Source organism: Triticum aestivum, chromosome 5B (genome assembly GCF_018294505.1).
Source record: "Triticum aestivum cultivar Chinese Spring chromosome 5B, IWGSC CS RefSeq v2.1, whole genome shotgun sequence".
NCBI classification, from domain to species: Eukaryota; Viridiplantae; Streptophyta; class Magnoliopsida; order Poales; family Poaceae; genus Triticum; species Triticum aestivum.
Window position 1 is genome coordinate 620,506,204 of NC_057807.1, and position 22,977 is coordinate 620,529,180.

At 48.4% G+C, this 22,977-nt stretch overlaps 2 protein-coding genes across 3 annotated transcripts; one reads left to right on the forward strand and one right to left on the reverse strand.

Moving 5' to 3' along the window:
- The first annotated feature begins 5,825 nt into the window (after positions 1-5,825).
- Positions 5,826-14,152, forward strand: LOC123113681 (guanylate-binding protein 4). Of its 2 annotated transcripts, XM_044534984.1 has the most exons (17): positions 5,830-6,252; positions 7,256-7,358; positions 7,467-7,536; positions 7,629-7,667; positions 7,759-7,876; positions 7,969-8,026; positions 8,109-8,173; positions 8,267-8,273; positions 8,360-8,420; positions 10,224-10,283; positions 10,374-10,393; positions 10,482-10,547; positions 11,387-11,554; positions 11,636-11,893; positions 12,155-12,367; positions 13,273-13,544; positions 13,650-14,152. In XM_044534984.1, the coding sequence occupies exons 1-17, from the start codon at positions 6,155-6,157 to the stop codon at positions 13,789-13,791; spliced, it is 1,818 nt and encodes a 605-aa protein (XP_044390919.1). In that variant the 5' UTR covers positions 5,830-6,154; the 3' UTR covers positions 13,792-14,152. The 2 variants fall into 2 exon arrangements, 1 of the variants encoding a protein (XP_044390919.1); XR_006456123.1 differs by lacking the exon at positions 13,650-14,152 and having other exon boundaries at positions 5,826-6,252; positions 12,141-12,367.
- Positions 14,153-14,667: 515 nt separating this feature from the next.
- Positions 14,668-18,784, reverse strand: LOC123113682 (bZIP transcription factor RISBZ2). The gene is made up of 6 exons (XM_044534985.1): positions 18,207-18,784; positions 16,949-17,042; positions 16,297-16,495; positions 15,643-15,718; positions 15,426-15,551; positions 14,668-15,198 (listed from the first exon to the last, which is right to left on the reverse strand). Exons 1-6 carry the CDS (start codon positions 18,558-18,560, stop codon positions 14,845-14,847), a joined length of 1,203 nt encoding a protein of 400 aa, XP_044390920.1. The 5' UTR covers positions 18,561-18,784; the 3' UTR covers positions 14,668-14,844.
- Between the last annotated feature and the right edge of the window lie 4,193 nt (positions 18,785-22,977).

Below are 22,977 nucleotides of genomic sequence, written 5' to 3' on the forward strand. Positions count from 1 at the left end.
CTTGACCGCTAAACCCGCGAGGATGGTGTGGACGGCTTCCACCTCGGCCCACTTGGTGAATTTGTCCACGGCGACATAGAGGTAGAGATAGCCCCCTGACGCCTCGGGAAACGGGCCCAGGATATCGAGCCCCCAGACAGCGAATGGCCACGTGAGGGGTATGGTCTGCAGACCCCCCGCCGGCTGATGGATCTGCTTTGCATGGAATTGACAGGCTTCGGAGGCCTTTACCAGTTCGACAACGTCATTGAGCGCGGTAGGCCAATAGAAACCGCTTCGGAACGCCTTGCCCACGAGGGTTCGCGATGACGAGTGGTGCCCGCAGTCTCCACCGTGTATGTCCGCCAGCAGCTCTTTCCCTTGCTCCCTGGAGATGCAGCGTAGGGATACGTCATTTGGTTGCTTCCGATAGAGTTCCCCATCCTTGATGCAGTATGATGTGGCCTGCCGCGCCACGCGCTCTGCTTCCTCCTCCTTCTCTGGCAAGATCCCTTGTGTCAGATAGCTCCGGAGCTCCGCGACCCAGCATTCCTCCTGAGGCTCCATTGTCAAGAGCAAACGCGCCCCCGAGGCTGGCCCGCAGATCGGGGCTCCCGAGGCTGGCGGCTGGGGGAGCTCCTCCCGAGGCTGCACCGCGCTTGACAGTGACGGCGTGGCCGAGGGCTTGAAGAGTCGCTCCTCGAAGACGCCAGGCTCTTGAGGCAGCCGCCTGGACGCTCGTTTGGCGATGTCGTCGGCCTCCTGATTGGTGCCGCGGGGCACGTGCTGTAACTCCAGCCCCCAGAACTGCTTCTCCATCCTGCGGACCTCCGCAAGGTAGGCTTCCATGTGCTCATCCCTTGGCTCGTATACTTTGTTGGAGAAGTTGACGAGGAGTTGTGAATCACCTTTGATGGTAAGGCGCTTTACTCCGAGGGCGGCCGCGGCCTTCAGGCCCGCTATCAGGCCTTCATATTCTGCTATATTATTGGAGACCTTTTCTCCGTGTTGGAAACAGAGCTGCACGGCGTAGTAGAGCTTGTCTTGGGTAGGAGATATAAGTACCGCGCCGTGCCTGGAGAACGCCCCGTCAAAGTACATGACCCAACCGTTCGGCGCCTCGCTTCCCGGGGAGAGGGACCGATCCTCACCAGCCTTTAGGCCCGGCGCCTCTGTCCATTCTGCCATGAAATCTGCCAAGGCGGCCCCCTCGATGACTCAGGTCGTGCTAAAGTCGAGCTGAAATGCTTGCAGCTCAATGTTCCACTCGGCAACCCTTCCGGCTGAGTTAAGGCTCCGGAGCACTCTTTTCAAGGGGTACGCGGAGACAACCTTGATAGGGTGGCCCTGAAAGTAGTGCCGCAGCTTGTGCGAGGCCACCAGTAGCGCGAGGAGAAGTTTCTGAGGCATGGGGTACCGTGCCCTCGCATCTCGCAACACCGTGCTGACGAAGTACACCGGGTGCTCGACGAGGCTTGGAGCATCGGTGCTAGTGGCGTCCTCTGGAAACCGTGGTGCCTCCTGAGGCGGCGGAGCCTCCAGAAGTTGGTTGCCTGGGGGAAGGGCTTTTCCCGCTCCTGGTGCGTCCCCCTGCGGCGGCTGATCTTCCTCAATCGTGGTGGTGATCTCTGCGAGTCCTTTTTGGTCCTGTTTTGCCTTGGCACGGGCAGCTGCCGCAGCCTTGGTCCGGCACTCCTCCCTAACCGCCACCAGGGCCGCGCTGGCTGAGTAGGGAGTGGCGGCGAGGTAGAGTACCAAGGGCTCTTGTGGGCGTGGGGCCACCATCACCGGTGGGCTAGTTAGGTATATCTTGAGGTCTTGGAATGCCTTGTCGGACTCTTCAGTCCATTCAAAGGGCCCCTTTTTCTTCATCAACTGGAAGAAAGGCAGCGCCCGCTCCCCCAACCTGGAGATGAAGCGCCCCAGTGCAGTCATGGGCCCAGTGAGCTTCTGCATCTCTCTGAGCGTCTTTGGCGGGCTCATGTCCTTGACCGCCTTGACCTTTTCTGGGTTGGCCTCGATGCCTCGCTGAGATACGAGGAAACCCAAGAGCTTGCCCGAGGGGACTCCAAACACACACTTCTCCGGGTTGAGCCTCAGGCTCATTGCATTGAGGCTTGCAAAGGTTTCCTCCAGGTCTTGTATCAGGGTCTTGGCCTCGCGAGACTTTACCACAATGTCGTCGACATACGCCTCCACGTTCTTCTCGAGTTGCGGGCCCAAGGTGATGTGCATGAGCCGCTGAAAAGGTTGCTCCTGCGTTGCGCAGTTCGAAGGGCATGCATGTATAGCAGTATACCACACACGGGGTCAGGAAGGCCGTCTTCTCCACGCCTTCCACCGCCATCTTGATCTGATGATACCCGGAGAATGCGTCCAAGAAGCATAACAGGTCACACTCAGCGGTGGAGTCGACGATTTGATCGATGCGTGGGAGCGGGAAAGGATCTTGCGGGCATGCTTTGTTGAGGTTGGTGAAGTCGACACACATGCGTTCCTTCCCTTCCTTCTTTGGTACCACCACAGGGTTGGCCAACCAATCTGGATATCGAACCTCGTGAATGACCCCCGCGGCTTCTAGCTTGCGGGTCTCCTGGATGATGAAGGCCTGCTTTTCAGTGGACTGCCGCCTTGCTTTCTGCTTTACGGGGCGCACGTTGGGGCACACGTTGAGGTGGAGCTCGATCACGCCCCGTGGGATCCCTACCAGCTGATCGGGCTCCCAAGCGAACACCTTCTTGTTTGCACGCAAGAACTTGACCAGGGCTTCCTCCTGCTCGGGCCCGAGGTGAGCGCCTATGGTGAAAGTGGCGCTGGTGGACCCGTCCTTATCAACGGGTATCTGCTTGGTCTCCGCCTTGTCTTGGGTGAACAATTGTTTCTTCTTGGCCGGCGCAGCCCCCTTGGGCTCCGGGGCCCCCGCCTTGGCGGGCTGCGCTGACGCCGCCGTCTTGAAGGCGAGCTGGAGTGCTCGCAGCGCGTCCCCGGTGTCCCCAGGCATGGTGAGTACTCCGCTGCTCCCAGGCATCTTCATGAGGTTGTATGCCGGGTGAGTCGCGGCCATGAATTGGGCCAGCGCTGGGTAGCCGAGGATGGCATTGTAGGGGAGGCCGATGAGGGCGATGTCGAAATCGACCAGTTCCGTGCGGAAATTGTCGTAGGTGCCGAAGGTCACTGGGAGCCGGATCTGTCCCAAGGAGCTGGATGCCCCGCCCCCGATGCCCATGAAGGGCTGGCTCGACCGCAGCCGCTCCTGGGGTATGCGGAGGAGGTCGAAAGTTTCGACTGAAAGCACGTTGAGGCCCACGCCACCGTCGATGAGGGTCCTGGTGACAGCCACTGGCAGATGGTGGGGGTGCACAGCATCGGGATCGCACCCGAGCAGGCCGAGTTGGAGGGGTAGTCTTCCGAACTGAAGGCTAGCCTGGCTTGGGGCCCCAGCCGGTCCCGGGAAGCCCCCTGCCGCGCGGAGGTGGCGCCGACCTGGCGGATGAACGGCTTGACATGGTGATTGGAGGGCGGCGCCTGCGAGCCGCCCAGGAGGGCCGCGACGACCGGGGAGGCCGGAGCAGCGTGGCGGACGAGGAAGAGGTTGTGCGGCTCTTCCCAAGAGGCCACGGAGGGATGCAGGGGCGATACTCGTTGCTCGTTCCCCGTCGGGCCGGTGGCGGTGTTGACGGCGGGCGACGGGGAGCGACGAGGGCGCGCACCGACGGGAGCCGTCCGGGCGACTCAAGCGGCGCGAGCAGCCCGACGAGCGTCAGCCATGGGCGTGACGGTCGAAGAAGAGTAGGGCGACGGAAGGCGAACTCCGACGCACCCCTACCTGGCGCGCCAAATGTCGGATTTAGGGTTCCGGCAAACCCTTGAGGTTCGAACACTAGGGTGCGCGCGGAAGTTTCGCCTTCTACCTACCTGTTCCTCGCCGAATCGCTAGGATCTAAACTACGAGAAGAACAACACAAGAGACACAGGATTTATACTGGTTCAGGCCACCATTGTGGTGTAATACCCTACTCCAGTGTGTGGTGTGGTGGATTGCCTCTTGGGCTGATGATGAACAATACAAGGAAGAACCGCCTTGCGAGGGTTTGTTCTTGTGGTCTCTCTCTTTTTGCCGGCCGGATGGATCGATCTCTCTACCCTGTGGGTGGCTAGTCCTATTTATAGGCGAAGGCCCTGGGCCCCTCCCCAAATATTGAGCGGGAAGGGCGCCAACAATTGGCCAATTTGAAGGGGAACATCTAGTACACTTATCCTGACTAAAGTTGGTCCTCTCCTGTCAAAGGCTCTGGTGGTGACGCCGACTTGGGCTCCACAGTGACCTCCATCCTGCCGTTGGACTGGTCTTGATCTTGTTGCACCGAAATGGATGCCTTTGCTTGATGCTCTCACCTGCGCTTGCTCCCCTAGCACCAAAGAGAAAAGAAGGACACTGCGCGGGCTGGCGCCCGGCTGGCGCCCTTGGTCGTCATGGCTTGCGTCATGGGCACCTCACGAGGTACCCCGCCTTGAACTCTCCGCCTCCTCGTGAGCCAACCTGACGAGGCCGTGCCTGAGGAAGCTCTTGTCGTCCGCCCCGCGAGGCTTGGCCCCTCGCGAGAGTCTTGAGCTTGTGCTGATGAAGATGGGTCGTGCTGGGCCCCCTTTGAGCCACGCCACAGGCCGCAGACAGGCAAGTCTGGGGACCCCCGTTCCCAGAACGCCGACAGGCTGTTTTGGCCAGGCGAAGCAGCGGGAAACGCACCCCCTTTAGTACCGGGTGGAGGCTACAACTGGTACTAAAGACCCCCCCCTTTAGTACCGGTTGGAGCCATCACCCGGTACTAAAGGGGGTGCGCTGGCGCAGGTGCGGTGCGGGCAAGTTTAGTCCCACCTCGCTAGCCGAGGGGCGCCCGCACCTGTTTAAAAGCCCCAGCACAGCTGCTCTCTTGAACTCCTCTCTATAGCAGGCTACTGTGGGCCTACTGGGCCTTGCGGGCCTGCATCCTGGCCCAACTACAGGTTGGGTTACTAGTCGTATGCTAGCCGCTGTGGCCCAGTAGATGGAATTTTTTATTTAGTTTTTGTCTAAAAAAATTAGTTTTTTTTTCTTTTCTACTTTATTTATTTTCATTTATTTATTTCTGAATATTTTTTCTTTAGGTACAAAAAATTACAAACTTTCTGTTAGTGCCAGTAGCACTCACAAACTCATGACCGTATGGTCCCCAGGCTTTGCCTGTTTTGAAATATATAAGCTAGACCCCAAGCTACCTTTTCATTTCAAAAAAAAGAAGCAATGACCTGAATGTTGTGCAAAGATCTCCTCAATTTTCAGGGCCTTATGTTGGAGAGGCATCACCAATGAATTTCAAAGTCAATGTATGTCAACACAACATGGGCTACTATCTTGCTGATGGCATACATCCCGCATGATCCGCGTTTGTGAAGACACTATCAAACCCTCAGAATAACAAGAATATTCACTTTGCGAGGTATCAATTGTACTATAAAGGATGCCGAGTGGCACGCGACATCAATTGTGACTCCAATCGTACCGTGTTTGAAAAAAAGAAGTTTTGCAGAGAGGCACGCGACAATTTGCTTCCGACGGGAGGGGGGCACGCAGCATCTTTATCTGCAAAACCGGGCAGACAAGTCAACCGACCGTGCCGGAATCTCTAACAGGCACCCCGTGTTACTACAGGGTCACTGCCGCGCGGGCCCGCCCGGCCGCAACGTGCCGCGAGGTAGCCGGTCAGCTCCCCGACACGTGGGCCCCGGAAAAAGAAGCGTCACGCGCACGAGCCATCAGCAGACAGCGAGCGCGCCTTAAACAAGCGGGGGGTTAATAACGACGGCATTAATCACATTTGATTTCCTTCCCTCTCTCTGCCCGAAAATCTTCCACCTCCCCTCGCCTCGATCGACCCAGCGACCTCGTCGTCGTCACCGCCACCAACCAGTTCCCCCTCGCCGACGCAACCACCCCCCCGTGCGCCGAGAGCCCCGGATCAGATCCCCACCGCCCAGCCCAGCCCAGCGCTCGCCCATTCTTGGATCCCGTCCCGGGCCGCGCGGAGCCGGCTTGACGGGGTCCAGGCGACGGCGGTGCCCGCCCCCGCTCCCGCGGGCCATTGCCGCTCCGCATTGGGGCGCGCGCGCGGAGATCTGAGGCCGGCCGGGGGCGGGGATGGGGCACAGGTGGGCCCCGGGGATCTGCGCGGTGGCGCTGCTCTGGCTCGCCGCGGCCGCCGCCGGAGATCCCGATCCCGACGAGCTCGAGCGCGCGTGAGTCTCGATTCTGCCCTGTTTTTTTTTTCCCGTGCTTGCTCGCTTGCTCTGTCTGTCGGTGCTGTCGATTGCGCTGCCTGTGCTGCGCTCAGGGGTGTCGAGTCGAGCTGATTATTTTGCGCTGGATTGCGCAACGTGACGTTGCGTCTAGTGCTAGCTCGTTATGCGTGTTTGCTTGCGCTTATTTGGTGGAACCGTGAATTCTTTTGCTGATACACGCAACGCAACGGGATGTTACGGTGTCCTGTCCGGGAGTAAGAACGGGAAAGCGCTCCGCGGTTCCTGCAATGCTAATTCTGGCTGTCTCTTCGTTCTTCAGTCCCACCATGTTTCAGGTCATGTGCTTCTCATGTCTCCATTCATTAGATAACAAGTTAGGTGAGATGTCGAGGAATATTATGTGGTTGCTATTCAATGCTAATATGTGGTTGGTACATACACTACCTGGGCTAGGTCATTTTGTTACTGATACTTGTGAATAGTTGCAACTGTTGCAACTTCGGAGCAGCGCTCAAAATTGAACTTCGGTTGACAGTGGATGCTTGCTTTAGAGCCGATTGATGCCCCCGCAAAAAAAAAGAGAGAGCTGATTGATGCATGTTTCTCCTTGTTTTGTTTGCTTCTCTGCTTTCAATATAGCGATGTGAAGCATTAGGTCCCGATATCTTGTAGTCTCCATAGGACATTGCTAGATTAGTAAGAAGGCCATCCCTTTTTTTTCCTTTTATGTGAACGATGACTCTTCTTAGATGATGATACACTGAAAACCCAGTCACCCACAATGTGTATGGTATTGAGTGAGAAACCACACTAAAGGGTTCATTGAGAGCACTGGATAGGCTTCTTTCTTAGTAGTTGAACCCTGAAGCAGACAACTTCATTTACGAATATGCTTGTGAACATTCTGTTAAAATGATGAAAGACATAGCTGTGCTCAGTATGTGCTAGGCTTCTATCAAATTGGATACCTGTTGAGTATTAACCAGGTACGCCTGTGCAGGTTTCCGATTGTGGAGCCAGATTATGGCCACACTAAACTCCGTCTGTCAGAACAAGGTCTTGAGGCCATTCGGAGGATCGAAAATCCTATCGCTATTGTTGGTGTAAGTTTGGATTATTATTTGGAAGATCTTATATCCTTTCTCAATTTTCATTTTGAAAAAAAAAGCCAAAGCACCATCTTATGTCTGCTGATTGTTCTGCTGACACAGGTCATTGGTCCATATCGATCTGGAAAGTCTTTCCTTCTGAACCAACTTCTCTCCTTATCATGTGATAAAGGTAGATGCTGCTTGGCTCCTCCTAGTATTAGCCATGGATTCGATGAAATGCATTCCAGGACTAACAATAAATTAATAAACTTGATGTTGCAGGTTTTGGAGTTGGTCATATGCGGGATACTAAAACTAAAGGTGACTTTTTTTGTTGCAAAATCATGTTCTTGTAGCTGTATTGTCTATTTGCTGAGGGAAGTTTATGACCATACCTGTTCTCTTATCGCAGGTATATGGATTTGGGGTAAACCTGTTGAGATGGATGTTGATGGCACCAAAGTATCTGTCCTTTATCTCGACACAGAAGGATTTGAGAGTGTTGGGAAGTCCAATGTATACGACGATAGGTTTGTGCTCAGATGTGTGCTATATGTGCCTTTTTCTGATCTTTTTCTAGGACTGAAAATCATGCTGTGTTGGAATGTTTTTCTTTGCGCAGGATATTTGCTTTGGCGACAGTCTTAAGTTCTGTGCTTATCTATAACCTTCCTGAGACGGTTCTCTTTCTCTCTCTCTCTCTCTCTCTCTCTCTCTCTCTGCGTGTATAATTTTATTTTATCGTGACTCTGCACATTGCAGGTGCGTGAAGCTGATATATCGAGGCTCTCATTTGCTGTTGAAATAGCTGAAGAATTCTATGGAAGGTTTGTTTTCTCTTTCTGTTCTTATTTGCAATTTAATCTTTTCTAACACTGACATTTTCCCTTGAAATTTCGTTTGCTACTTGTGGCGAGCAGAGTGAAGGTAATATTCAGTTTTCTTGAATCTATATCAGCATAATAGGAATATGTGTAACTATTAACAGAGCTTCTTGTTCTGCATTGCATCAGGGAGAAGAGATTGCTTTTGAGCCGGCAAAGCTTCTCTGGCTTATCCAGAGGGATTTCCTGCGTAAGTTACCTATTAAATAGTTGTTCTGTGAGTATGACGAGAAAAATAGAGCTAGTGTCTGAACCTAACAAGTACTATATGACTAATGGCCATTATTCTGTATAGCATGTGATAAACCACATACAAGTATTGAAGTATATGACCATTTTAGCAACATGTTAATAGGGTTCAACAAGCATAGCTTACACCAGTTTGATAGACAGAATTGATAGAACAGCAAACCGTGGGCTGTTATTCATGCAACATCAGTTATTGCACTATGAGTAATCACATATCATTCATTTCCTTCCTGTATCCCAATAGTTTGCCTGTTTATGAGATTGTTTAGGTTTAATTTGGACAAACAATACATTGTACTTGACTTATGGTGAGACTGTACAATCTAAGTAGAGTTGATCAGTTGAGCCTTTCGAAATGTCCACTAAAATTTCATGACAACATAATGATATGTTATTTGGAGAAGGCCTATGATAAGATACCGCGGAATGTCATGTGGTGGGCCTTGGAGAAACACAAAGTCCCAGGAAAGTACATCACCCTCATCAAGGACATGTACGATAATGTTGTGACAAGTGTTCGAACAAGTGATGTCAACACTGATGACTTCCCGATTAAGATAGGACCGCATCAGGGGTCAGCTTTGAGCCCTTATCTTTTTGCATTGGTGATGGATGAGGTCACAAGGGATATACAAGGAGATATCCCATGGTGTATGCTCTTTGCGGATGATGTGGTGCTAGTTGACGATAGTCGGACGGGGGTAAATAGAAAGTTAGAGTTATGGAGACAAACCTTGGAATCGAAAGGGTTTAGGTTTAGTAAAACTAAAACCGAGTACATGATGTGTGGTTTCAGTACTACTAGGTGTGAGGAGGAGGTTAGCCTGGATGGCCAGGTGGTACCTCAGAAGGACACCTTTCGGTATTTGGGGTCAATGCTGCAGGAGGATGGGGGTATTGATGAAGATGTGAACCATCGAATCAAAGCCGGATGGATGAAGTGGCGCCAAGCTTCTGGCATTCTCTGTGACAAGAGAGTGCCACAAAAGCTAAAAGGCAAGTTCTACAGGACGGCGGTTCGACCCGCAATGTTGTATGGTGCTGAGTGTTGGCCGACTAAAAGGCGACATGTTCAACTGTTAGGTGTGGCGGAGATGTGTATGTTGAGATGGATGTGTGGCCACACGAGGAAGGATCGAGTCCGGAATGATGATATACGAGATAGAGTTGGGGTAGCACCAATTGAAGAGAAGCTTGTCCAACATCGTCTGAGATGGTTTGGGCATATTCAGCGCAGGCCTCCAGAAGCTCCAGTGCATAGCGGATGGCTAAAGCGTGCGGAGAATGTCAAGAGAGGGCGGGGTAGACCGAATTTGACATGGGAGGTGTCCGTTAAGAGAGACCTGAAGGATTGGAGTATCACCAAAGAGCTAGCTATGGACAGGGTGCGTGGAAGCTTGCTATCCATGTGCCCGAGCCATGAGTTGGTTGCGAGATCTTATGGGTTTCACCTCTAGCCTACCCCAACTTGTTTGGGACTAAAGGCTTTGTTGTTCTTGTTGTTGTTGTTGTTGTATAATGATATGTTATTTAGGGTTATTTACCACTGGTGGTATCAATTTTTTATTGAAGCTGTTAGTTGTTAACATTTTGCTGCGTATTAGATGATGTGGCGCTAGTGCTAGTGAAAATGATCACTTGAGTTATGCACTTACCTTATCATCTGTCTCAAGTATCTGATGTTTTGCTTACTATTGTATTATCACAGAGAATGTCCTCTGACAGTACTTAATTTTTTGAGCAGAAGGAAAATCAGTTCAGCAAATGGTCAATGAAGCCCTCCAACGGGTGCCTAATGATAATGGTTAGTCCAATTAATGATGTTTTAGCAGAGGAAGTTATTACGTATAGACAGTACAACTGACATGCTTTTTTGTTGTATCTATTTCTTCAGGAAACAAATATATTGACGAGGTACAGTTATCTATGAGTCTACAATATCTTACAAAAGATATCGAAATCCGAACTCTCATACAGTTTCTTTTTCCTAATGTGTTTTTAGGTCAATCAAATCAGAGATTCGTTGGCAGTTATGGGAAACAACAGCACTGCTTTTAGCTTGCCCCAGGTGCATTTATGCTAAATTTGACCTTCTATTCTTGTTTATGAAGCTTATTTTCTCATATAAAACCTCCCATCAGAAAATACAAGTGAGAGCACAAATTCTTTGAATGGTTGCTTGCAAAGTTTCTCTTCTGGAATGTAGTTGCAAAAAATATGCTAAAATCATATTCCTGAACTACCTCTAAAAAATTTTAGCTTCAACTTTTTTATACTCCCTCCGTCCGGAAATACTTGTCATCAAAATGGATAAAAGATGATGGATCTAGACGTATTTTAGTTCTAGATACATCTCTTTTTATCTATTTTGATGACAAGTATTTTCGGACGGAGGGAGTAGAAGTCATTCTAAACACATCTAGAGACTTAATATTTTTCTAGAACCATTTTCTTAACTTGTCTTTATAAATGCATCACTGGAGGGAAAGTCTCATAAATTATTTCAGAACTTAACTTTTTTAATGAGTGTTCCTACAAGCTTGTTTTCAAATTTTTATTTGGAACATCTATTTTGAAATTTGTCATGTAGAAGGTTATTTCAGAAGCTTAGGTCCGAAGCATTTATTTAAAGTGAAACTTATCAACATACTCCAACTATAGAATATTGTTCTTTTTGAACCATATGTTTAAGGCAAAGTCAATCTTGAAGGTCATTTTCATGGCTTGTTTCAAAAACAAAACCGTTTCCAAGAGGGTTTCGGCAAAGCTTGATTGGAAAAATTCACTTTTTGAGCTTTTGGTACAACTTCTAAAAACCTACATTAAAAACTTGATTGTAGGAACTCTTTCTGAAGTTTGCTTTTGATATCCTATTTTAAAATCAATGGCGCTGGTTGTTATTTACAGCCTCATCTACAAAGAACAAAGCTATGCGACATGGAGGACAAAGAGCTTGAGCCGTTATACGTTTCAAGGCGAGAGCAATTGAAGCAGGTTGTTGGATCCATCATTAAACCTAAATTTGTGCAGGGAAAAACTCTGAATGGAAAGGAATTTGTGTCCTTTCTGCAGCAGGTAAAGATACTTGATGTGGTTGCTGTTGACATAAATCTGATAAATTAGTTTCTTAAAATAATTCTTCCTCGTATGCTTCAGATACTTGAAGCTTTGAATAAAGGAGAGATTCCATCAACGGGATCTCTTGTTGAAATTTTCAACAAGGCTATTCTTGAACGCTGTCTGAAGGTATATAAGGAAAAACTTGAGGGCTTACGTCTACCTGTACCAGTAGAGAAACTGCAGCAAATTCATGAGGTGGCGAATGGCGAAGCCAAATTGCTGTTTGATAAACAGCACTTTGGTAAGCATCATGCTGTACAGTCAATCCTCAAGCTTGAAGATGAGATTACAAAGGTTCGTTAATAGTTCTATGTTGTTCTAATGTAACGGATACTTAAATGCACGCAGTCTCCAAATGGTACTAATTGTTTTGATGCACGTCAGAATGAATTATAAAATGCTCCTTCAATATGTACTATGGTGATACAGATCTTCATGTGGATTCTCAAGTCTTTTTGTTGTTTTGCATTGCTTTTTGTGCCATTTCTTACATGTTTTGTAATAAACTTCCACTCAAGATAATATATTTACATACTTACAGGGTGTACCTTGTAGGTGTACAAAAACTTCCTTCTAGCTAATGAGTATCAATCGTCCAAGCTTTGCGAAGCACGTTTCTCGGAATGTGAAGATCAAATGGATCACCTTCAAGTCTTGAAACTTCCTTCCATGGCAAAGTTCAATGCAGGTTTTTTTTACTGCAATCGGACTTTTGTAATGGAATGTGTGGGGCCTGCGAAGGAAAGATATGATCATAGGATGTCAAAGGTCTGTCTTTTATTCCAAACATACTTTGCATGACAAGTGGATACAGCAGCACCTATGCACATTTATGGTCAATTGTTGAACTCTTTCTACCACTCATTCATTGCCCAGTATCATATTTCATCTCATCTAGCTATTGTGGTAGAGATTCAGGCATTTCCATATTGGTAACATTTTCTCCCATGGGTAAAGCTATTTGTGACCTTAGATCGCATTGCTACTGGTTCCTTGAATAGCAAAAGAACCATGCAAACTAATGAACTAGATACATAACAAGTCCTGAGAAACATCCAAAAATAAAACTTATGCTTCAGCTCTTTGCATCTGCCATGTAAACCCTGACATGTTGAATCAGCTTTTCGATACGCCATACTTCAAAATCATGGTGCATGTTAGAGATACGACATGCAATCGAACACGATGAAGAACGGAATCAAACACAGGGACACAAGGATTAACGTGGAAAACCCCTCCAACACGAAGGGGAAAAAACCACGGGCGCCAGCCCGCAAATCTTCACTATATCGGGTGACGTTACAAACGCCGGGGATTTACAACTGATCAACTTATCCTGTGCGGCGGCTTACAATGGATATATAGTAGAGGTGACCTAGGTCAATACTGATCCATACCCACCCCCCAGGCATCACCGAAAGGGGCCCTACATGGGCTAACTTCAGACTTCGCTCCGCTCCAGCCCAAGCCTACCGGCGACGGCCTGAGCTCCGCTCCGCTCATCAGAATTTAGCCTTTATCTTTATACCTGAATTTGGATCATAACATAACAGCGCATCACAGATTCTGCAAATTGTTATGTTCTGTCTTTACTCACAAATCTACTGGCCGCTTCAATTCTTTGAAACTTATGATTAATATCTAACTGAACTCCAATTTGGTATCGCATGCAGATGCTCCTCAAATCTCGTGCTCTTTTCATCAAGGAGTACAATAACAAGCTCTTCAATTGGTTGGTGACCTTCGCTCTGGTCATGGTCGTGCTTGGGCGCTTTGTGATCAAGTTCTTTCTACTTGAAATTGCTGCATGGGTAATGTTTATCTTCCTGGAGACATATACAAGAATGTTCTGGTCAGCAGAATCGCTGTACTATAATCCAGCTTGGCACATAATCGTTTCATCCTGGGAAACCATCGTGTACAGTCCACTTCTCGATCTGGACAGGTAGGTCTTTCAACCCCATGTAATGTAACAAATATACAATAGCACCATATATTGTCTCGCAGGCTGCCTTCGTCTCTAATAATATGCCACTCTTTGTGTCTGCAGATGGGCGATCCCCATAGCCTTGTTGCTATTATTTTGGCTTTTTTACTGGCGTTGCTTTGCTAGAAGGAAACGTGGCAGCCGCTCGGTGCTGCCACTGTACAAGAACTCTCACAAGAACTCGAGTCGCCCTAGATCAGACTGATCACATACATGGGTTTGTTTCAGCAATGGAGGTACAAAATATCACCCCCGAAAAGAGATAGAAGAACAAGAGGATAGAATTGTGTCTTTGATACATGTGGTTGGATGGGCTTTCTTTTGACGACGGTCGCCGCAACCCCTGTGCTGCGTCTCTGGAGTCGTTTTGGCTGATGAAGAGATGGGAGTTCTGGCGTCTGGTGCTTGCGCTTAGCGTTTGTTGTAACATGAATATGTTTATGAGCTTTATGTAGCCTAGGATTTTCTTACGAGGCACGGCCTCATTCATTGTTTATTGTTCGCTTTGCGAAGAAACCTCATATATGAACTGGTTTTGTTAAGCCATAGTGGGCATAATTTCTGAACAGACTGTGATGGGCCTTACATTTTTGCCGTAATGGACAATGGAATCCCTTGGTTTGGGCATTTCTCCAAAGTGTACTTGTGTGGTGTCATTTACAGCGTCATTTCCAATCAACTTTGCATGCATCGCTGAACACAAGTGTACTTTTGATGGTTCCTGCATAAGGCAATCTCGACGATCGCCGCTCCGGTGTAGGGTGGTAGGGGGGCTCTGTATCTCTCGGTAATTTTATGTGTTTTCTTCATTTCCTACGACTCTCTGTTCCTGCCATCTTCAGCCACGTTTGCCAAGTAAAGGGTGCATCTTTAACAGTGAAGAATTCCTAATGCCGTGTATAAAGATTTTATGTAGTTGATTCAGGCTCCTGCAGTTTCTACAGGCGAAGATGTTAGTGGCCAGGATCTCTCGTTCGTTATGTTTCCTTTCACTTTTAATGTTCGTAAAAGAAAAAGAAGACAAAATATTTGAAAGCAGGCTGCCAGAAACGACATCCATCCAAAGTAATCACCCGGCAGCAATGACAACGCACAGTTTTACTAAATCTGCTGTGTTTCAGGAAACATAGCGACGAGGACACTAGAGGTCACAGCCAAAGAACAAATAGCATAGGATTATCAACATCCACCACCAAGATATGTGTCTGCCCAATAACCATTTCTTGGGACTTTCCTGGCTTGAAGAAGCTGGCTGTTCCTACGAGGTCGATCCGGATGAAGCCGGTCCGCCACACATCCTCTGCTGGAGGTGCTCCAGGCTCGCCACACGATGCAGCGAGTCAGGTCTGCCCATCTTGCCGGTATCCATGGCCTCATTGAGGAAATTGTCATCCTCTTGCGCCGAGGAGGCCATCTCGGGCATGTATCCGTTGTTACCTCCGGCCTCGCTTGTGGAGAAGTAAGCGCTAAGGTCGTCCGGGACGGCCGCGTCGGAGGTGGCCTCTGATGGGGAGCCGGTGAAGGGCATGCTGAGGGACGACATGTCAGAGCCCGCAGGGAACAGAGCGCTCATGCCTGTCACCCGCTTCACCGAGTCCTCTGCCATCTTCACCTGCCAAATTTGATGTATTCCCATTGTCAGATTGAGAAGATTGGTAAGTATGTTCAGAGCTGACAATGGCCAACACAGAGACTGTACGATACAATGTCAACAGATTCTTTCTCTGAAAACTTGGTATAGGGTGGTCAGAGGTGGGCATGTCATTTGGAACAAGCCTAGGTGGCCAATCCAACAGACACACATGCATGGCACAAAACACATATAATAAACGAGCATACCTTTGCTCTCAAGGTTTCAACATCTGCTTTTAATACCCTATTGTCAACGGCAGCACCATTGTATTTCTGATTAACATCAGCAAGCCGCCTTAACAGTGAGGAGTTTTCAACTCTTAACTGTGATACCTGTAACGAGCCAACCACAACAAAAATTTCATAAGGCAAAAATTTCAGAATCATGTGTCCATCAAACAAACAACATTGTAAATTATCAGACCTGTGCTTCTAGCTCATTCAGGTGAGCTGCCTTTCTGCTTCTTGAACGCCTGGCCGATTCCCGATTGGATTGCTTCCTGGAACCAGTCAAGAAGCTAGGCTAGCATAATATCCAAGAAGTGGACGCTCAATAGCGTCATAAAGAGAGACCCCAGCACAACATCAGGAGTTATAACTTATAACATGATGTACACTTCAATAATTTGACATTACTAAAGACCCAAATGCCGTTGTGCACTCTATACGCCTTGTGTGCTGTGCATACTTGTATCTAACTGTGGTATCATTTTCAGTCAGGTACTAAGCAGACCATCCTGATCTTTTTTATTTTACTTGATACCATCACTTCATCAGTATCAGACAAGTCATCTAACAAATATGACATGGATATTTTTTTTAACCTTTAACTTGTACATTGAACAATCATAAAGCATATAAGCAACGAGCTCTGTCTATAGCCAAGATAAGAACAACCATACGAATTACTCTGCTGTGTAACATGGCAAAGAGATGAATGGTTGGTACTGCAGGAAACTGACAGAGCTACGCAAGGGGGGAAATTCTAAAGAAATGGCTAACTTGAGGTAAAAGGGCATTCGTGCATGATGAGACAACAAGATGGTGCATATAATTACAAGTAGGTAAAAGTGATTACCTCCTCCGCAGTCTTTGATCAGTAGGGACCCCATTCCCAGTGATCTCGTCTTCTCCTTCCATATCATCATCTTCTGACTGCTCCCGCGAAGAAGAGCTAGCGGCTTGCTTTACAAGGGCATCGGCATTTTGTACCAGATGCGGACCCGACATCCCACTTGCGCCAACAGCTAGCTTGTTTTGAACTGGAACCACCTTGCCTAATATGTGTCCAAAAGCCAGACATGCCATGTCAGCATCACAGAATATGCTTTTCTGCTTATGTTTCACAACATGGCATAGCATGATGCCAGGGAACTATGGTTTACACTACTCAGTTAAACTGAAGTCTATCTGCTCAAGGAAAAAACAGGATGATTTCTTTTGAGAACTCAAAACAGGATACTGAGTGTGCCCTCCTAGGTCGGGGAAAGAGGATAAACATAAACACGCTTGCCAGCAGGCAATCCAGCAAAGAAATGTTTTAACAAGATTCCAAGAAATACAATTTAACACTGTTCATTTCAAATAGAATATTTCCATTTTTATGAGAATCAGAAAAAAGATGTAACAAATCAAAGATTTAAGAACCATTAAGCAAATATGGTGCACAATCGTTCATTCCCTACCACAGGTTCATAACTAGTTCAAAGATGTGACCAGAAGATAAGTACCTCCTATGGGATTAATAGTGCCTATATGCTGAACATCTGCATTTGGCAATGACGGACTAGCTGCAAAACGTTCTGGAGGCATGGCACCAGAGGCCTGCGGACGAAAATGACATGAGCTAGTATTACAAATGAGCAGAATAACAGAAATGCATTAAAAATGGAAATGCGGATGGAAATGACACAAGCTAGTGTTACAAATGAGCAGAATAACAGAAGTGCATTAAAAATGAAAGAAAAAGCACATGAACTTACTTGTCCTTTTAAATATAATAGCAGAGTATAATAAAGCAATAAAATGTAGAGTTAGTTCTTAGAAGTGAACACGTTATCCAGCTCCAGGTAACGCCTCCTATAGTGGGGCGGCCGACCCGGGTTCAAAGCCTGGGTCTCGCATACAAAAATCCCCCTCAGTGGCACGTTTAGTGCCAGCTCCCCACATGAGAGTGTTCGAGGGAGTTCCTCACCTTCCAAAAATCCCCCAGGGGGTTGTCTTCCCCCCACAGGTTGTTGAGTGTTTTAGGGTTAGTTCTTTGAAAAGGCTACAGTTGCAATGACATAACAGTAAGATGAAAAGACACACAACTTAACAGCACATCTTTAGTAAGGAGAGAAGTTCTGATTAACGAACAAATCAAATTATTAATGCGCTGAAATCAAAACTCAACAGCTCATACAATTCCCAAGCATAACAAAAGAAGCTAATATCATTGGTCGTGCAACTGGAAACAGACAGAAGACAAATAAAAGGTGATATCAGCCAACTAAAGCACAAGCACATCCGCTTTACGACAGGGATTCAAACTGAGCACCCAAACACTCACGAAAAAGTGATCAAATGGTAGCCGCATTGGACACCGAAATACTCAGAAATTCACAGAACCATCAAACTCTGAACGCATTCTGTGATCTCTATACTAGCTATGATAAACCATTGTGTTTTTTGTTTTGTTTTTGTTATTTGGGGTACAAATGATGCACTATGAAGACAGATTTCGCCCAAACCCATCCAGATAGCAGATGCTACGAAATATCACAGCCAAGGCGGGGACCGAAGCAGTCATATTGTACACCATCTACAGATTCCTAGAACCGGGCAGGCAATGCAGAGCTCTGCAGATCACACAGGCCGTAAGATCACACTACTAGTAGTAGTATAATAAGGTAACCACAATGACCGATCTAAAAATGCCTAAACATTTCGGAGCACGGCGTAGCATTCGAAACGCCTAATAAGATGCCTGAGAGCTGACGGTCGTACCCTCCACATGGCGACGGCGGCGAGGTCCTTCTCCAGCTTCTGCTTGAGCATGGCGTTGTACTCCACCGGGTCCACCACCGCGCCCGTCGCCGCCGGCGCCGCCGCGGCAGCGGCAGCGGCGGTCTGCTTCACCTGCGCGGCCCCGGCCCCGCTAGCACCGGCCATCGGGGCAGGGTCGGCGGCGGGGCTGTCGAGCACGGCCTCCTCGAGGAACTTCTGGAAGTACCACTCGGACGGGCACCGGTTCATCGCGCCCTCCGCGCCGCCCCCTCCGGCCGCCCCCGCCGGGCGCGGCGACGGCTGGCCCCAGAAGGGGTCGGGGATCTCCTCGACGGAGAAGACGCCGCGCTCCATGCGAGCGGAATCCGCCGGCTGTACGAACCGCCCTGATCCCGAACCGCGGCGCGGGGAGGGCGAGGCTGCGGCGGGTGGGGTTCCACGAGGCCGCGGAGGATTCGAGGGTTTGATCGGGAATTTTTCTCCCTCTCTGGTCGGTGCTGTGTCTCGCTTGGGGAGAGGGGAGAGGGGAAGTGGGAGGGAGGAGGAAGGGGACAAGGAGCGGGGATTGGATGGTGGCTTGGCTGGTTGGTAAAAGGGAAAAATGGTGAGTCAGCACTCAGCAGGCGATCACGAGCCCACGGCTCCGCGCCGGCGCACGCGGCGGTATTGCGGCGGCGCGGATTTCCTTCCTCCCCTTTTCCGTTTTCTCGAAGGTGAATTTGTTCTCTCTCTCTCTCTCATTTTCTATTCTTCTGCTTTTGGGAATCTTAGCTTTTGATTTTTCTTGGCTTTCCTTTTTAGAAAATAAATTGCAATCGAGTTATTTCCAATTTCAAAATGGATGCGGGCAGCCTTGGTTATCTTATCTTACCTTTTCGATTTATTTATTTTTCGGAAAGACTTCTGGTCTGTTCATTAACTGTCAAAATATTACAAAGAACACAAAAAATGAAAATTACACCCAGACCCGCAGACACTTAGCGATGACTACAAGCACTAGAGCGAGCCGAAGGCGCGCCACCGTCTTCGTCCTTCTTTTACCAGAGTCGGGGCAAATCTTATTTTAATAGACAGTCGGTACGTCATCGTGCTAAGGCCCGACAAGACCAGCGTAATAGAACAACAACCATCGTCAATGAAGAGAAGCATAGATCAGAGAGCCGTCGTTGCCTCACCTCTCCGAGCAAGACACCAATTCTAACAAAACTAAAAACAACACAAAAATAGAACCATCCAGCCGACAAAGGCCGGGATCCACCGTGCCTCCATAGCCCTAAGGACACAAGAGACGAGGCAGATCGGCGCCAAACACCGACACCAGCGGGAGGCACGGGAAACCCTGGCGGTTGGGTCAGCGAATGGGTACCAACTGTTATTTTTTTAAGTCCTAACACACAATCTTAGAGCAACTCCAGCCGCGCCCCCAACAGCCCCCCCAGGCAACTTTTTACGCGTCGGCGCCAAAAAACGCCCCAGTAGCGCCCCCAAAACATCAAAATCCGCCGGCTCGGCCCGTTTTTGGGTCCGGCGATCGCAGGCCGAACCCGGCGCACTGGGGGGCTCAGGGGCTCTAGCGCAAGGAAAAAACACGCCTGAGCCACACTGTCAGGCGAAAAGTCAAGCCAGTCGTCTAGATTCACCTCCCACCCCCCGCGCGCTCGGCCGCCACCCTGCCGATCACGGCGCCGCCCACCGCCCACCACCCACCACAGCTAGATAGGTCATTCCCCGCCGAAAAAGAGAAGAGGTTTCTCCGCGGCAGCCTCTCCACCATCGGCCGCGCAGGGCAGTGTACCGGCGAGTGTGCGCCAACCACGCTCGCAAGGTGTTCGACTATTTGTCTGCCTGGCCCGCCGATGGACTCGGACGACGAGGAGGCGCTCGCGGCGTTGCTGGAGGAGGAAGCCGAAGCCGCCGTCTAGGAGGAGGAGCATCTCATGGTCCTCGCCGCCCTCGTCGGCCTGCTTGCGAGCAATGAAAAGCCGCGGCGAGGTAGCTCAGCGGTGGGGCGGGTGAAAGCAAAGAACCGGCATCGTCTTGAAGGTTACTGCATGCTCTACTCCGACTACTTCGCCGACACTCCATTACACGGCGAGAAAACATTTTGGCGCCGTTATCGGATGAGCCGAAAGCTTTTCCTCAGGATTGTGAATTCCATCCAGGAGTTCGACGGCTAATTCAAGTGCAAGAGGGATTGCACCGTCACACTTGGATTCACCTCAATCCAGAAGTGCACGACAGCTATGAGGATGCTTGCATACGGAGCTCCCAGCGATTCACTCGACGACTATGGGCGCATGGCCGAGTCCATGACCATTGAGTGTTTCTACAAGTTCTGCAGGGCAGTGGTCGCGGTGTTTGGACCGCAATACTTGCGATCACCCAACGCTGAAGACACTGCTCGTATCATAGCACATAATGCAGTAAGAGGATTTCTTGGGATGCTTGGAAGCATCGACTGCATGCATTGGAAATGGAAGAACTGTCCATTTGCTTGGCAGGGGATGTACAAAGGCGCCAAAGGCGGTTGTAGTTGAAGGAAATATGCCCTAGAGGCAATAACAAACTTGTTATTTTATATTCCATATTCATGATAAATGTTTATTTTTCATGCTAGAATTGTATTAACCGGAAACTTGATACATGTGTGAATACATAGACAAAACAATGTGTCCCTAGTATGCCTCTACTTGACTAGCTCGTTGATCAAAGATTGTTATGTTTCCTGACCATGAAGATGAGTTGTCATTTGATAACGGGGTCACATCATTAGTGGAATGATGTGATGGAGAGGACCCATCCGTTAGCTTAGCATAATGGTCGTTCAGTTTTATTGCTACTGCTTTCTTCATGTCAAATATATATTCCTCCGACTATGAGATTATGCAACTCCCAGACACCGGGGGAATGCCTTATGTGCTATCAAATGTCACAACGTAACTGGATGATTATAGAGATGCTCTACAGGTACCTCCGAAGGTGTTTGTTGGGTTGGCATAGATTGAGATTAGGATTTGTCACTTCGAGTATCGGAGAGGTATCTCTGGGCCCTCTCGGTTATGCACATCATATGAAGCCTTGCAAGCAATGTGAATAATGAGTTAGTTACAGGATGATGCACTACAGAACAAGTAAAGAGACTTGTCGGTAATGAGATTGAACTAGGTATAGAGATACCGATGATCGAATCTTGGGCAAGTAACATACCGATGACAAAGGGAATAGCTATGTTGACATTGCGGTTCGACCGATAAAGATCTTTGTAGAATATGTGAGAACCAATATGAGCATCTAGGTTCCGATATTGGTTATTGACCGGAGAGGTGTCTCGGTCATGTCTACATAGTTCTCGAACCCGTAGGGTCCGCATGCTTAACGTTTGATGACGATAAGTATTGTATGAGTTACATGTTTTGGTGACCGAAGGTTGTTCAGAGTCCCAGATGATATCACAGACATGACGAGGAGTCTCGAAATGGTCAAGAGGTAAAGATTGATATATTGGAAGGTTATGTTTGGACACCTGAATGGTTTCAGAAAGATTCAGATATTTTTTGGAGTACCGGGAGGTTACCGGAACCCCCGAGGGGTTATTGGGCCTACATGGGCCTTAGTGGAGAGGAGGAGGCAGGCCACGCGAGGTGGCGCATGCCCCCCTGATGCAGTCCGAATTGGACTAGGGGTGGGAGCACGGCCCCCCTTTCCTTCTCCCTCTCCACCTCTTTCCTCCTTTCCCCTCTCCAGAAGAAGGAAAAAGAGGGGGGGGTGAATCCTACTAGGAGTGGACACCAGTACGCGTCGGTGCTATACAAATGGTTTTATACCTCTTTCCGTGATGGCATTTGGAACCGTTGTCTAGTGAGTGTGGGCGATTAGGGGGTCCTTCCCACACGACACAGAAACCATCGGGGATATGCCCTCCTGGCACACACGCTCAGCAAAATGAGGTCGTGTGCGACCGGCGAGCGAGCAAATACGGTCATACGTATAGTAGTGCTAAAAAATACAATTATACAAGCGAAATCATTTCCGGTCGTAAGTACATCCCACAAAGTCAGTCCTCGCGAAACGTTTCCGTTCGTATATATATCCAACACAGTCGCTGCAAGGAAAACGTTCTTTTCGTAGGTACATCACACACAATTTTCCTCGTTAAATCGTTTATGATGGCATTCCCATCGCACACAATATTAAAAAAAATTATCGGTTGCGTTATTGAATGCATCACACACGGTGCGTAGAAGAAACTGTGTGGCAAAGGCTGTCCTTCACACATAGTTTTTATGCGGTAAACGTTTGCGCAAGGTGGCCTAATGCAAACAGTTTTAAAGAGAATGCCGTGTGTGATTGTTCATCGATCTAACACGGTTTATTCCTAGAAATTGTGTGTGTTGCCTTAGGTCATCGCCCACGGTATTTTCTCAATAACCGTTTGCAATAGCAAAAACCAATTAGCAAGCTAATTTGCCATATTATTAATAATCTATTTATTAATCTAATTGACATTCATATTAAACACATAATATATTTCATTCCCATATTAAGGAAGCATGATTTCATAATTGAAATACATCAGAGTACAACATGATATAGCTGCAGCGCTCAGCTACCACATTACACAACTGCAGCAGCACCAAGTTTCACATGCAACATCTACAACCTTTCAAAATTAGCATCATAGACGATACATAGACAGATGCATCTCATCGGGAAAACTGCTGAAGCGGAAGGAAAATATTGAGCCTTCATTGATGTTGAAGGTCTTTGCAAC